At 40.3% G+C, this 14,706-nt stretch overlaps 1 protein-coding gene across 4 annotated transcripts in view; it reads left to right on the top strand.

The window, feature by feature from the left end:
• SCN8A (sodium voltage-gated channel alpha subunit 8) overlaps positions 1-14,706 on the top strand; it is a 369,246-nt gene that overhangs the window by 234,936 nt on the left and 119,604 nt on the right. For all 4 annotated transcript variants that reach the window (XM_063952263.1, XM_063952260.1, XM_063952259.1 and 1 more), the window contains 2 exons: positions 8,479-8,700; positions 10,051-10,114. In XM_063952263.1, the coding sequence (XP_063808333.1) occupies positions 8,479-8,700; positions 10,051-10,114 (286 nt within the window). The remainder of the gene's footprint in view (positions 1-8,478; positions 8,701-10,050; positions 10,115-14,706) is intronic.

The raw sequence follows: 14,706 nt of genomic DNA on the forward strand, positions 1-14,706 counted from the left end.
GGAATGTAATGTGTTGACATCATCATGTGTGCAGGAACAGAGTAGCTTGCAGGGCATGCGGAGAAAGTTGTTGTTTTTTGCTTTGTATCACTCTGTCAATAATGACCTCCAATAACTTTCACATAATCTGGCAAATTGTTTCTTCAATCCTAGTTGCTGTTTTTAGCAACACCTTTCAAGGTACCCAAATGTTCCTGTGTCACCATACATATGTATCACATGTTCATTCAACTGCTGAAACACCAAGACTGCCAAGCCTCAAGTTTAGAAGAATTACATTTGTTGCATGGCTCAGAAAATCATTGGCTTTTTTTTCTACAAGTAAAAGTTATTTACGTGGCAGATAATAAAATAGTATTAAACAATGGCATTAATATCCAAGAAGACAAACAAATATATGGCACTGTTTATAGAGATATTGCATTATTTCCAGCACACCAGCCACAGTCAGTGCTACTTGTTTTCTAGTGTTCAGTAATTCCACAAAATAAGAAGTTATTGCATGACTATATACACATCAGCAGAGATCAGCATGCATTTTGTGTAGACACACGTTAAAGGTGTTAGTTCAGCAATAACCATTGATTGAGTCAGGGTCAGCGGGATCGAATGGAGTCCGAGATCGCCGGAGGTGCAGGATGCCGGCATGATCTCAGACATTTTTTTTAAAAGGGGCAATTACTTACAAGGCATGGTTCTGCCTTGAAAGTGATTGCCCCTTTAAAAAACGTTGAAGATTGTCCGGCATCCCACACCTCGAGCGGTCTCAGACTCAGTGTGTTTTAGCTATGAGGCTGTGTGCTATCTCCTGGTCCCCCACAAAAAGTGTTGTTTAAATAAAATGACCAATGTAATGAAAAAATATCTCAAATTACCGTTTTTATAAAGATGTTAAACAGAATTAATGTTACACTTTGTTTCATTAGAAAAGGTTATATAGTTGTGGATCTTATAATAAACGGACTCTCGATGACTGTCCCTGGGTAAGAAATAAACTGTAAAAAAAAAAAACAGTTAATGTGAGCACTAACTATCTGTTTCTCTCCTATATAACAATATTAAGTATTGTATAAAAGTACTTTCATTTGGTACCAGCCTACTCTGGGATCCTAGATAGTGAATATTGTTGGGTTTAAAATACTTTCGTAAAGAAAACTTTATCGGAAAATTGAAAAGGTGATACCCCCCCCCCCCACCTTATTTTCTAGTGCACATATTATCTTCTGAGCATTACACAAGTACAGTATGTCACCCCCATCTAAGGGATAGTGTTATTCCCCATAAAGCAGAAAATCTTCTGTGATTGAATATACTACAGTGTAAATCACAATTAGATATGGAAAACTTTTAATCCTAATATCCTCATGGAATGTCCAACAAAATAAAAATAATAATAATAATTATATATATATATATATATATATATGAGAATATTTGTAGTTGACAGTCTGATCTGTGCCGAGCTGTTTGTGCTGGAAAAATATGTAGAAATTCAGATTACTAATATATACAAGAGTTCACATGCATGGCATAATCAACACTTAACATTTCTTTTACTTTTTTCATAAACAGGTAATTTATTACTCATTTGTAGTAAACATTGGTGTTTACAAATGTGCGACATGGAAGCACTCAGCCTTGGAGTTTAAATGATTTGCATGAAAATACTGAAATCCCAGCTTGACTCCCACTCATGGAACAGTATGCTTAGTTTGTGATGACTGCTACCTTTGCATGTATTTAATTGCTGTGACTGTTTTACTGTTTAAAATGTAACTATGATGAAGTCCCATTTTAAATTTCTTACCATTAGCTAGTAGTTAATTAAACTTAATTATGGGTGTAGTTAGTAAGCAAATGCTATGATTTTCTTTTAACATTCAGTCTAGTTGGTTGTTGATGTTTAATATAATAATGGAGATATATAGTATTTCAAAAACTGAATCATATAACAGTAAGATTAAGGTAGGTTATGGAATCCAATTATGGAATGCTAATAATAAACTTCTGTATCCATGTTTCTATGGCATTTTCAGTAGCCGAGACTTATAAGCATATCGACTGCACATCAAAATCAATAGAATTTTTTATTATTTAATGTATCAGGAGATATTTATCAAACAAATACAGAGATAACTGTAAGCACATAGTAACGAATAAGTTATTTTTTTCAAGTACGTTTAACAAAATAAAAGCAACTGACTGTTGTGGGTACCTCATCTTGCTAAAGCTCCCGATTCACCTCTTTTCAGTAACGTCTCCCCCGTTGTATGCTCAGGGCCAGATGACTGGAATGGAAGAGATCCAAAATTTCTTGATCACTTAATTAAAGTGGATCTGTCACCTACTCACACACATATATATAAAAAAACAATAAAACAATACTATATCTATCTATCTATCTATCTATCTATCTATCTATCTATCTATCTATCTATCTATCTGTATGTGTGTGTATATATATATATATATATATATATATACTGTGTGTATGTATATGTATATATATATATCAGGGAATTAGACATTTTACATATACAGTATAACATTCTCTTAACAAACCATATCGTTTATTTTACACTTAGCTGTAACCATTCTATTTGCATTGCAGTTTCATGATTTCAGCTCACAGAATTATTTTCCGTTTGTGCATACACACATAAAGATCACTGTAGACTTACATAGTGTATAGCACATAGTGGGCTTTATCTTGCTCCTGAGTTCATGATGTAACCCACAACTTTCTGTTCTATAGAAAAGGTGCAATTGCCCCAGGCCCACCAGAAAAAAACATCTTTTGTGCTTGAGATTTTGTCAATGTACGATTTTGACTAAGTGCCAATTATGAGTGTACTTTGTACTAGATAGTACACTAGATAGTCAAGATTGACTTGCCTGCACAGTCTATCTAGCCTTAGGGCTGTAACACACGCGCCGTTTTTTGATGGATGGCAAAAGGCGGACAAACTTTGTCCGTTTTTTGGGCATTCGGCAAAGTCTTTCACACACAACGGCTTTGAGCCGTGTGTAATGCTGTGCGCATGCACAGCATTAGACACGGCTTGAAAAAAAACGTTGTGTGTGAAAGCTCCCCTTCACACACACGGTCCACTGCCTGCAAAGACGGCACGGCCCCCGGCACGGCAGCCGGACCTTCCAGCCCCTACCCCTCACACTGTTAACTACAATACCGGCACGGGAAAAAGCCATCCGGCCATCCGGCTTTTTCCCGGCCGGCAAAAGCCGGCGTGTGTGTTTCAGCCCTTAGTGCTTAGAGCTTTCACACACAACGTTTTTTTTTTTCAAGCCGTGTCTGCTGCTGCGCATGCGCACAGCATTACACACGGCTCAAAGCCGTTGTGTGTGAAAGACCCATCCGGATGGCAAAAAGCCGGACAAAGTTTGTCCGGCTTTTTGCCATCCGGGAGAAACCGGCCAGTGTGTTACAGCCCTTAAGATACCGACCCCACGGGAGCGTGCATCGGGATCGAATCTATATCGCAAGCTGCGTAATACACCTTGAGATATGCACTAACTTTTCATAAGATTTTGACTATATAGTCAAAATCTTACAGATTTATCTCACCGTGTGTACACACCTTAAGATTAGTCCCATTGTTGAATCTGAAACTTTGGATTTAACATTACCTGTCGTCCTAGACAAATCTTAAACTGTTAAATCTAAACTATAATCCTGACTTCAGTTCAAAGATTATCTACAGAGCTTTGATGTTACCTATCCAAATTCTGAGACCCTATGGAAGAGAAGAATCCCATACAGTATTACCTGTAGCATGGAAGGGCGATTTTTTTTTTCTTTTTATGCTTTGTTGGAGAAAACAAGACACTCTGCAGATGCAAATTACCCTTTTAATGATATTGGGGACCAAGTGATGTGATCATTGACCATTAATGTAATAAAGCGGCCATGATATTGTGAATTCAAATGTCACTTTGCTCATTTTGATTATATATATTGGATGTCACCAATGGATATGCCATTAAACTGCATAAATGTAACATTATATTTAACTGCTCCCAGTCTCACACTAGGTAAAACAAGAGGTTGGCCATTCTGAAGTAGTAATTAAATAAATCTGACTTTTTTTTTTCATTAAGTGACTGCCTCTTTTGTAAGATGCCAAGTAATTAGGGTTTTTTCTCTAACAAGGTGCAAAGTAATCCCTTTGTCTGGTGTACAGTGGGAATATGACATTACCCCTATTTCTATTTCCACAACCTGTTCCAGTTTATATGTTCAGCAAATTACTATATTTTATTTACAGTGCATCCGGAAAGTATTCACTTTTTCCACATTTTGTTATGTTACAGCCTTATTCCAATATGGAATAAATTCATTTTCCCCCCTCAAAATTCTACACACAATACCCCATAATGACAACGTGAAAAAAGTTGTGTTTTTTTTTTTTAAATTCCAAATTTATTAAAAATTAAAAACTAAGAAATCACATGTACATAAATATTCACAGCCTTTGCTCAATACTTTGTTGATGCACCTTTGGCAGCAATTACAGCCTCAAGTCTTTTTGAATATGATGCCACAAGCTTGGAACACCTATCTTTGGGCAGTTTCGCCCATTCCTCTTTGCAGCACCTCTCAAGCTCCATCAGGTTGGATGGGAAGCATTGGTGCATCGCCAATTTCAGATCTCTCCAGAGATGTTCAATCGGATTCAAGTCTGGGCTCTGGCTGGGCCACTCAAGGACATTCACACAGTTGTCCTGAAGTCACTCCTTTGATATCCTGGCTGCGTGCTTAGAGTCGTTGTCCTGCTGAAAGGTGAACTGTCGCCCCAGTCTGAGGTCAAGAGCGCTCTGGAGCAGGTTTTCATCCAGGATGTATCAGTACATTGCTGCATTCATCTTTCCCTCTATCCTTACTCGTCTCCCAGTTCCTGCCACTGAAAAACATCCCCACAGCATGATGCTGCTACCACCAAGCTTCACTGTAGGGATGGCCTGGTGATGAGCGCTGCTTAGCAATCACATCACAGAGTTCAATCTTTGTCTAATCAGAGCAGATCATTTTATATCTCATGGTCTGAGAGTCCTTCAGGCGCATTTTGGCAAACTCCAGGCGGGCTGCCATGTGATTTTTTACTAAGGAGTGGCTTCCGTCTGGCAACTCTACCAAACAGGCCTGATTGGTGGATTACTGCAGAGATGGTTGTCCTTCTGGAAGGTTCTCCTCTCTCCACAGAAGAAAGCTGTAGCACTGACAGAGTGACCATCGGGTTCTTGGTAACCTCCCTGACTAGGGCCCTTCTCCCCCGTTCGCTCAGTGTAGACGGCCGGCCAGCTCTAGGAAGAGTCCTGGTGGTTCCGAACTTCTTCCATTTACGGATGATGGAGGCCACTGTGCTCATTGGGACCTTCAAAGCAGCAAATATTTTTCTGTAGACTTCACCAGAATTGTGCCTCGAGACAATCCTGTCTCAGAGGTCTACAGACAATTCTTTTGACTTCATGCTTGGTTTGTGCTCAGACATGCACTGTCAAGTGTGGGACCTTATATAGACAGGTGTGTGCCTTTCCAAATCATGTCCAATCGACTGAATTTACCACAGGTGGATTCCAATTTAGCTGTAGGAACATCTCAAGGATGATCAGTGGAAACAGGATGCACCTGAGCTCAATTTTGAGCTTTATGGCAAAGGCTGTGAATACTTATGTACATTTGATTTCTTAGTTATTTATTTTTAATAAATTTGCAAAAATCTCAAACACTTTTTTCACTTTGTCAGTATGGGGTATTGTGTGTAGAATTTTGAGGGTGAAAATATGAATTTATTCCATTTTGGAATAAGGCTATAACATAACAAAATGTGGAAAAAGTGAAGTGCTGTGAATACTTTCCGGATGCGCGGTATATCACACAACCTTATTACACATACACATACAGAAAACATAACATCTAGTTATTTATATTACTTACATGTTTATAATGTACTTAAACATTTAAGGTGACAGAAGCACTTTTTAGACTTACTAAAGAACGCTTTACAAAAAGCAGAGGTACTGATACCAAATGAATCCAAGATACACTTGCACTAGAAGGATGAAAGCCAAATTCTAATTGGTTGCTATTGATTGTTGATTGTGTGACATCTGTGCTGTCTGCCCCATGTTATTATTTTATTTCTTTAAAATGATTGGTACAGTTTGTTTTATTGTTGATTTGAATGCTGAAAATAATTACAAATGTGTGTGATTTACACACTTCTCTTCTCCATTCTGTTTATAGTAGGTGAATGGGAAGAGACAGATCACAGACACGCATATAGAAATTACTGATCTCTGTGGACGGATGCTGTTGTAGTGCACAAATGTGCTCTTTACAGGGATGACAACAGAATAGGATAGAGCATGCGCTACAATCTGCTATAGTAAGAGGACCGTGTGCATTGCTCCAGCCTGTTTCCATAAAGATCAGTCTCTTACCTGTATACAGATTAAGGTTATTCATTTATTACAGGAAACATTCATTGTCCTTTTCTTCAATCACTATTTTTTGCCATTATTTGTCTATAGATGTATTGGATCAATTAGAACTAGAGCTATGCTTTATCTTTAAATTAGCATGTTTTAACTTACAGTATGCGCATGTTTTGCTTATGCTGTGCGCACATGTAGCATCACCACTAATAGGATAGCTTTGATACCAATGCCTACAGTATCTATCTTGTGTCTTTGCAGCATTTTCTTCCACATTTCTTTCCTATAAACCTGTCCAGTAGGGTATATTGCAGACAGCGATGGTAAATGCCTGTACAAAGTGGCGCCAAACTTAGGAGGAGTTGGAGGAAACTTGGCATGTTCTAAAAATATTATATAGTTTCTTTTGCCGACTTATAATTATATGATTTATCTATTAATCTGTTCTCAATTACAACTTGCAGTTATTTTACTGCAGTAGTTGTTATTTTGTATTTAGCAGTAAACTTTTTTGTTATGAGGCGTTCAGAAAAGACCAAGGGGCATATATATTAATTATTGGGTTCTAGACCCAATTATTAAAATTTCATACTGCCACTTATCGAGGAAATATGATATTAAGGACTACATGAATGTATCAATAATCACCTGCTGTAGTAATGAATAGATGAATTAATCATCACCTGCTGGGACAGGGGCTCCAAAAAGGACCCCGACCCTGCCGTAAGAAGGGAAGTGATTGCTAATGCAACAACATCGCATCTTCATGACCCCACGACAATGCTGCACATGCACGGTCATTGCCTGAAAGGGATTCATAGGATTCCTCCTTTCGCAATGACGGTGCATCCGCAGTCATTTCTGCAAAGAGTATCTTATAGGCTACAATGGCTTCTAAAATGCGAAGATGGCATTAGTTATAGTTCCAAGCTCCGGAATGCTTTGCATTCCAAGCTTGGTAAATTCTGCAATAAAGCAGCCCCCAAAGAAACCTCTCCAATATCTGCTGTGGTCCCCCATACATTCATTCAGGTAAAACTTAATATTTGTGGGAGCCCCTGTAAGCGGTGTATAGTAATTGATAAATAAGGCCAGATAGGGCCATAAAGCAGAAGATTGTGCAGCAGATGGAAACTATTGGGCATAGTGATGGTGTGTTCCTTGTAAATAAGGTATGGGCGCATCAGTGAGTCTAGTTTCGTAGAGCTGCGCAAAATTATTTTTCAGTTTGCAGAACTAGATTATTGAGGGATGAAACTGGCAATTTTTAGGGAAAGCACAGAGCCTAAAGAAAAATCTTAGGGGTCTATTTATGAAGCTGAGATAAGAGAAAGAGCTTATCTAATTTTCTTGCAATTTAATGAGCGATATCTACAGTCATAACTTATTTTGCAATACATACTGCCGTCCTATATAACAAGTAGCAAAAGCAAATCTCAGGATGGCATTAATCATACTCAACAATGAGGGACCAAAAAGTCCATAGAGGTTTTGCTGACTCTCCTGTGGTCAGATCTCTATGTTAATGCTTGGCTGCTGGTCACACATGTGCATATTACCGGAACTTATTGCTGGCAGCGTTAAGCTGCTGGTAAGAGTGAGAATCCTCTGTTTAGAAATGGGGTTTTTGCTGTGGCTGCATTAAGATGTCCTGTATTGCTGCAATAAGTGGTGATACACAATGTTAGTTACCGCTGCAGCATGTTAAATAGACCCTTTAAAATCCTCCAGCTCAGAGTTGGTACAGATTGGGCCTCATTGTGTATGCCTTTCAGTTGCACATTAGAGGAGAAAGACCACTCTAGATGTACAGTACTTTGTGCAATGTAAAACAACGCTTCACACATAAGGTGAGATGTTTCTGTTGCCCCCACTCTCATCATTAATTTAAACTATAGATGAAATGGACATAAAACTCAATTTATAACATATAAAAATATTTATACTATAATCATAGATAGTCCTATGTCTGTTAAACCTTACATTTGTAGGATTAAAAACTGTGTTGATTTCGTTCTGCAGGTCTGAAGACCATTGTGGGTGCCCTTATACAGTCTGTGAAGAAATTGTCGGATGTAATGATTTTGACAGTGTTTTGCCTCAGTGTCTTTGCTTTAATCGGTCTACAGCTTTTCATGGGTCATTTAAAGCGGAAGTGTGTTGTTTGGCCAATCAACATGGACGAACAATATTTGGCCAATGGCAGCAAAGGTTTTGACTTTGATGAATACATTAACAATGACAGTATGTATTTTGGTGCCTTTTATATTACATTTGTATACATTATCTTGTGCTGTATTGTTATGCTTGTATTTGTTGCTACTCTGAACAGACTGCTAGATAAGATAGGAAGAAGTAACTTGTGTATACTGGCCACAACTCGGCTGTCTGCTGCCAGTCTGCAAGGAGACTATTGGATCAGGCTTGTGGTTCCATGATCCTCCTTTGCCTCTTGTTTATATAATTATGTTGTTATATTGTGATACAGAACTTCTGGTGATAATGATAAGAAGTCAAACTTTTAGCATTGAATCCTATGAATACATTATTAATAATGTTTGTATTTACTTGTATTTAATTTTAATTATATTTAATATTAATTTTTAATATTAATGTTAGAATTAGAAATAGTCTTAGCAATTTTAATATAAATATTAGATTGTAATATAAATATTAGATAGCAATTTTAATATAAATATTACATTTAAAATTAGTATTTCAATCACTGTCATAATATTGTTGAATTTTTTCATATATCTAGGGTATGGGTTCCCAACCACGGTCCTCAAGGCACACTAAAAGTCCAGGTTTTAAGAATAGCCATACTTGAGCACAGGTGACTTAATTAGTACCTCAGTTATTTTGGTTTAACCAGCTGTGTTAAAGCATGGATATCAACTAAAATCTGGACTGTTAGGGGTATATTTACTCAGGTGCACGTTTATGTGGAGTTGTTGCCCATAACAACCAATCAAAGTCTGGCTATTATCTTAAAGATCTAGAAGGTGCTAGATAAATTATAAGATGAATATGATTGGTTGCTATGGGCAACATCTCCACATTTGAAAACCTGCTCTTTAGTAACTATACCCCTTAGTGTGCTTTGAAGAACGAGGTTGGGAAGCACTGACTTAGTGGTGTATTCATTTAGTCTCAGTATTTTACCACAGCTATTAATCTCCCCTTGGGCTATCCAGTTAGCCCCGACCGCTGGCAGTTATTGATAACCAGCCCAAAGAGCCAAGGTTTTTTTCACAAAATACCTATATTGTAGGTCCGGGAACTTATCTCAGGTCCTATGTGTTTTTTCGGATGAAAATCGAACATTTTCATCTGAAATAAAAAAAAAAATATTGTATAAGGAGAAAAAATCGGCACAAATGTAAAAAAATAACAATTTTCACAGGCGAAAAACTTTTGGGGCAAATTGGATACCCCCTTAATGTATAATATATTGGATTGCATTAGGTTGAAATGTTTTATTGTATATTAGGTAAACCTACATGTATATTGTTTTGCCGCTTATTGTACATTGTATATATTGTATAACTGATTGTAAGTTACTTTCATTTGTTTTGTCTTTACAATTTTCAGCAAACTTTTACACAGTTCATGGAGCGATTGATCCAATACTCTGTGGCAATGGTTCGGATGCAGGGTAAGTAGTACATACTTACACTGCTTATTTGATATGATGTGATACTGTGATCAGGGTGTGGGGTTATTTTGACTACATTCATAACGGTGACTTGTAATTTCTTTATTGCACAATCATAAATGTTTTTCTGATTTTGGAAGTGCAGTCCTGCTAACTCGAAAGTACCCCGTATTTCAAATCTGAGGTTTTACATAACAAGACAAAGGGTTATATCCTATTGCTGGTGGTAATTTACCGCACAGCAAAAATGGGGCCCAAAAGAGCATGCCAATGGTTTTGAGAGCTGTACTTTGACATGGTCATTGCAAAATATGGATTGTTGCTGATGTGCTAGGAATGATTGTCCTCGGCCAATATCAGGTAAGTTTCATTTGTCAGACCAATGGCCTCACATTTTCCTTTAGAATACTCTTATATCAAAAGAAGTTTGTGGTTTACAAAATAAATGCAAGGACATCATTACTGCTCCACCACCTTTCAGGATGGCTAGTATGATGTTCTTGTGTTATATTTTAAAAAATAAGATTTTAAACCTACTGGTAAATCTTCTTCTCCTAGTCCGTAGAGGATGCTGGGGACTCCGTAAAGACCATGGGGTATAGACGGGCTCCGCAGGAGACATGGGCACTCTAAAGACTTTAGAATGGGTGTGCACTGGCTTCTCCCTCTATGCCCCTCCTCCAGACCTCAGTTAGAGAAACTGTGCCCAGAGGAGACGGACAGTACGAGGAAAGGATTTTTGTTAATCTAAGGGCAAGATTCATACCAACCCACACCATCCACACTGTATAACATGGAATATACGCAACCAATTAACAGTATGAACAAAACAGCATCAGCCAAGACTGATCTTAACTGTAACATAACCCTTATGTAAGCAACAACTATATACAAGCCTTGCAGAAATATGTCCGCACTGGGATGGGCGCCCAGCATCCTCTACGGACTAGGAGAAAAAGATGTACCGGTAGGTTTAAAAATCTTATTTTCTCTTACGTCCTAGAGGATGCTGGGGACTCCGTAAGGACCAAGGGGATTATACCAAAGCTCCAGACTGGGCGGGAGAGTGCGGATGACTCTGCAGCACCGATTGAGCAAACATGAGGTCCTCATCAGCCAGGGTATCAAACTTGCAGAATTTTGTCAAAAGTGTTTGAACCCAACCAAGTAGGTGCTCGGCAAAGCTGTAAAGCCGAGACGCCTCGGGCAGCCGCCCAAGAAGAGCCCACCTTCCTAGTGGAATGGGCCTTTACCGAATTTGGTAACGACAATCTAGCCGCAGAATGAGCCTGCTGAATCGTGTTACAGATCCAGCGAGTAATAGTCTGCTTAGAAGCAGTAGCGCCAACCTTGTTGGCTGCATACAGGACAAACAGTGCCTCTGTTTTCCTAACCCGAGCCGTCCTGGCTACGTAAATTTTTAAGGCCCTGACTACATCAAGGGACTTGGAATCCTCCAAGTCTCCCGTAGCCACCGGCACCACAATAGGTTGGTTCATATGAAACTATGAAACCACCTTAGGCAAAAATTGAGGACGAGTCCTCAACTCAGCTCTATCCACATGGAAAATCAGATAGGGGCTTTTGTGAGACAAAGCCGCCAATTCGGACACCCGCCTTGCAGATGCCAAGGCCAACAACATGACCACCTTCCAATTGAGAAATTTTAATTCAACCATTTGAAGAGGTTCAAACCAGTGAGATTTTAGGAACCGTAACACCTCGTTAAGGTCCCATGGTGCCACTGGGGGCACAAAAGGAGGCTGGATGTGCAGCACTCCCTTTACAAAAGTCTGGACTTCTGGGAGAGAAGCCAATTCCTTCTGAAAGAATATAGACAGGGCCGAAATCTGTACCTTAATGGAGCCTAACTTCAGGCCCATATCCACTCCTGTCTGTAGAAAGTAGAGAAAATGGCCCAGGTGGAAATCTTCCGTAGGAGCATTCTGTCACGGGGCTTGGATCTTGAATATCCGGAGTTGTGGCTTGTGTTTCGGTGTCGGTAGCTTTCCACAGGATAAACCGGGCAGGCTGGATAAAAGTCTTTTTCATAGGACTTCTGAGAGGATTATGCTGGAGCTGAGAACTGAGGATTCAGTCAGTGAAGAGAAGAAGCCGGGAATTCTAGGAACTTGCAGAGAAACTGGAACAGAATGCTGTAGATTCAAGGCTGTGGAGCGCAGATTCACACACACACACACACACACACACACACACACACACACACACACACACACACACAGTACTGTGTGAGAGACGTTGCACTGGCGATTTCTTACCCAGAAATCCCCAGATTTATACCTGCAGACTATTTCCCATTGGTTTTTTCAAACCTTGCAGGTGACTGAGTGTTTTAGATTAGCTGATCCTTCCAAGGCGGCGACGCCCATCCCATACCTCTGCCGCTGGAAGCTGCACAAACGTTTGCTGCTGCCTCTGAGACCTCTCCTCCCAGATATGCCTGCAAGTTGTGCCCCTCGCCAGCAGCCCGCACCCCCACCGGAGGGACCGCGCCAGAGCGTCCGGACAGGTAAGTACCGCTGGTCCCGGAACCCGATCCGCCGGACCGTGACATTACCCCCCCTTTTAGGGATGGCCACTGGACAGCCACCAGGCTTGCTAGGATTCTCTTCATGAAACTTGTGAAGCAATGCAGGGGGCGTGTATATCTGATGGATCCTCCCAAGAACGCTCTTCAGGACCATACCCCTTCCAGTCCAGGAGATATTGTAGACGACCGTGTCGCATCCGTGAATCAAGGACCTTCTTTACCTCGAATTCGACCCCGCGGTCTGTGACCACTCTTGGAGAACGGGGAAGAATTTTGCAGAACTTGTTTAAAATTAGGGGTTTTAGAAGCGAGATATGGAAGGTTGGGAAGACTCTTAAAGACGAAGGTAACTTAAGTTTGTAAGTTACTGGGCTGATCACCTGTTCCACTGGGAAGGGACCGATGTAGCGAGGAACAAATTTCATAGATGGAACACGTAACCTCAAGTTACGAGTTGAGAGCCAAACTTGATCACCTACAGATATTTTAAGTGCAATTCTTCTTTTCTTGTCCGCCCAGAATTTATAATGGATGGATGTCTTTCGTAGATTTTGATGAACTATTTTCCAAATTCTGGAGAGTTCCTTAAAAGTTTTTTGTACTGCAGGAAGATCCAGATTGGGTAGAGCCAAGAACTGAGGAACCCGGGGATGTAACCCATATACTGTAAATAAGGGAGTATGACCTGTGGAAGAGTGGTAGGAATTGTTATAAGCAAATTCTGCCCATGGCAGATGTTCGAACCAGTCGTCCTGGGAGGACGAGACATGAATTCTGAGGAAGGTCTCCAAATCCTGGTTGACTCTTTCCGTGCTCCCGTTGGTCTGAGGATGATACGCTGTCGAAAATTTTAGTTGAATTTGTAAAGCTGTGCAGAGAGCTCTCCAAAACCTGGCCATGAACTGGACTCCGCGATCTGAAACTATCTCGGTTGGCAGAACATGGAATCTGAAGATTTCTGAGATGAAGAGCTGTGCTAATTCAGGTGCCGAAGGAAGACCCTTGAGGGGTACAAATCGAGCCATCTTGGAGAAGCGATCGATAACTACCCAAATGGTTGTGTACCCTTTAGAGGCGGGTAAATCTGTGACAAAGTCCATAGAAAGATGTGTCCAAGGCAACTTGGGAACAGCTAACGGAGACAATTGCCCAACGGGACGTTGTCGAAGGATCTTGTGTTGTGCACATTTGGTACAGGAGGCAATGAAGGTAGAGACAGCAGACTTTAAAGAAGGCCACCAATAAGAGCGCTGAATAAATTCTGTTGTCTTGTGGACTCCAGCATGACTGTAAAACCGTGAAGAATGAGCCCAGGATAACAACCTCTTCCGGAGAGAGAGAGGAACGAACACCCTCCCCACTGGGGGTTGAATCTTAGTTGAAGCAAAATTTCGAGTCTCTTATACCGGCTGAGGAGGAGGTGAGTCCTTAGAGTCATCTGAGGAGTAGGACCGGGAGAGAGCATCTGCTTTTTGGTTTTGAGCCCCGGGTCTAAAAGTAAGAACAAAGTTGAATCTGGTGAAGAACATAGCCCACCGAGCTAAGCGAGGGTTCAGACACTGGATATTCCTGAGGAAGATTAGGTTCTTATGATCAGTGAAAATAGAGATGGGGAATTTGGCTCCCTCCAAGAGATACCGCCACTCTTCTAGAGCTAACTTTACGGTCAAAAGTTCTTGCTCCCCTATAGTATAATTCTTCTCCGCTGAAAGAAATTTTTTGGAAAAGAATCCGCATGGATGCAACTTGTTATTCTCCGACCTCTGGGAGAGGACTGCTCCCACAGCGTCGACAGAAACGTCAACCTCCAATACAAAGGCTTTGTTTGTATCAGGTTGCCTTAGAACCGGAGCCGTAGTGAAGGCCTGTTTCAAGTGTAGGAACGCTGCTTCAGCCGCTGGTGACCATTCCCTCGGATTAGCCTCCTTCCGGGTAAGAGCGGTGATAGGAGCCACTATAGCAGAGAATCCCTTGATAAATCTTCGATATAAGTTTGCAAAGCCCAAGAATCGCTGTATAGATTTAAGAGTGTTGGGTTTGG

Source organism: Pseudophryne corroboree, chromosome 2 (assembly GCF_028390025.1).
Source record: "Pseudophryne corroboree isolate aPseCor3 chromosome 2, aPseCor3.hap2, whole genome shotgun sequence".
Taxonomy (NCBI): domain Eukaryota; kingdom Metazoa; phylum Chordata; class Amphibia; order Anura; family Myobatrachidae; genus Pseudophryne; species Pseudophryne corroboree.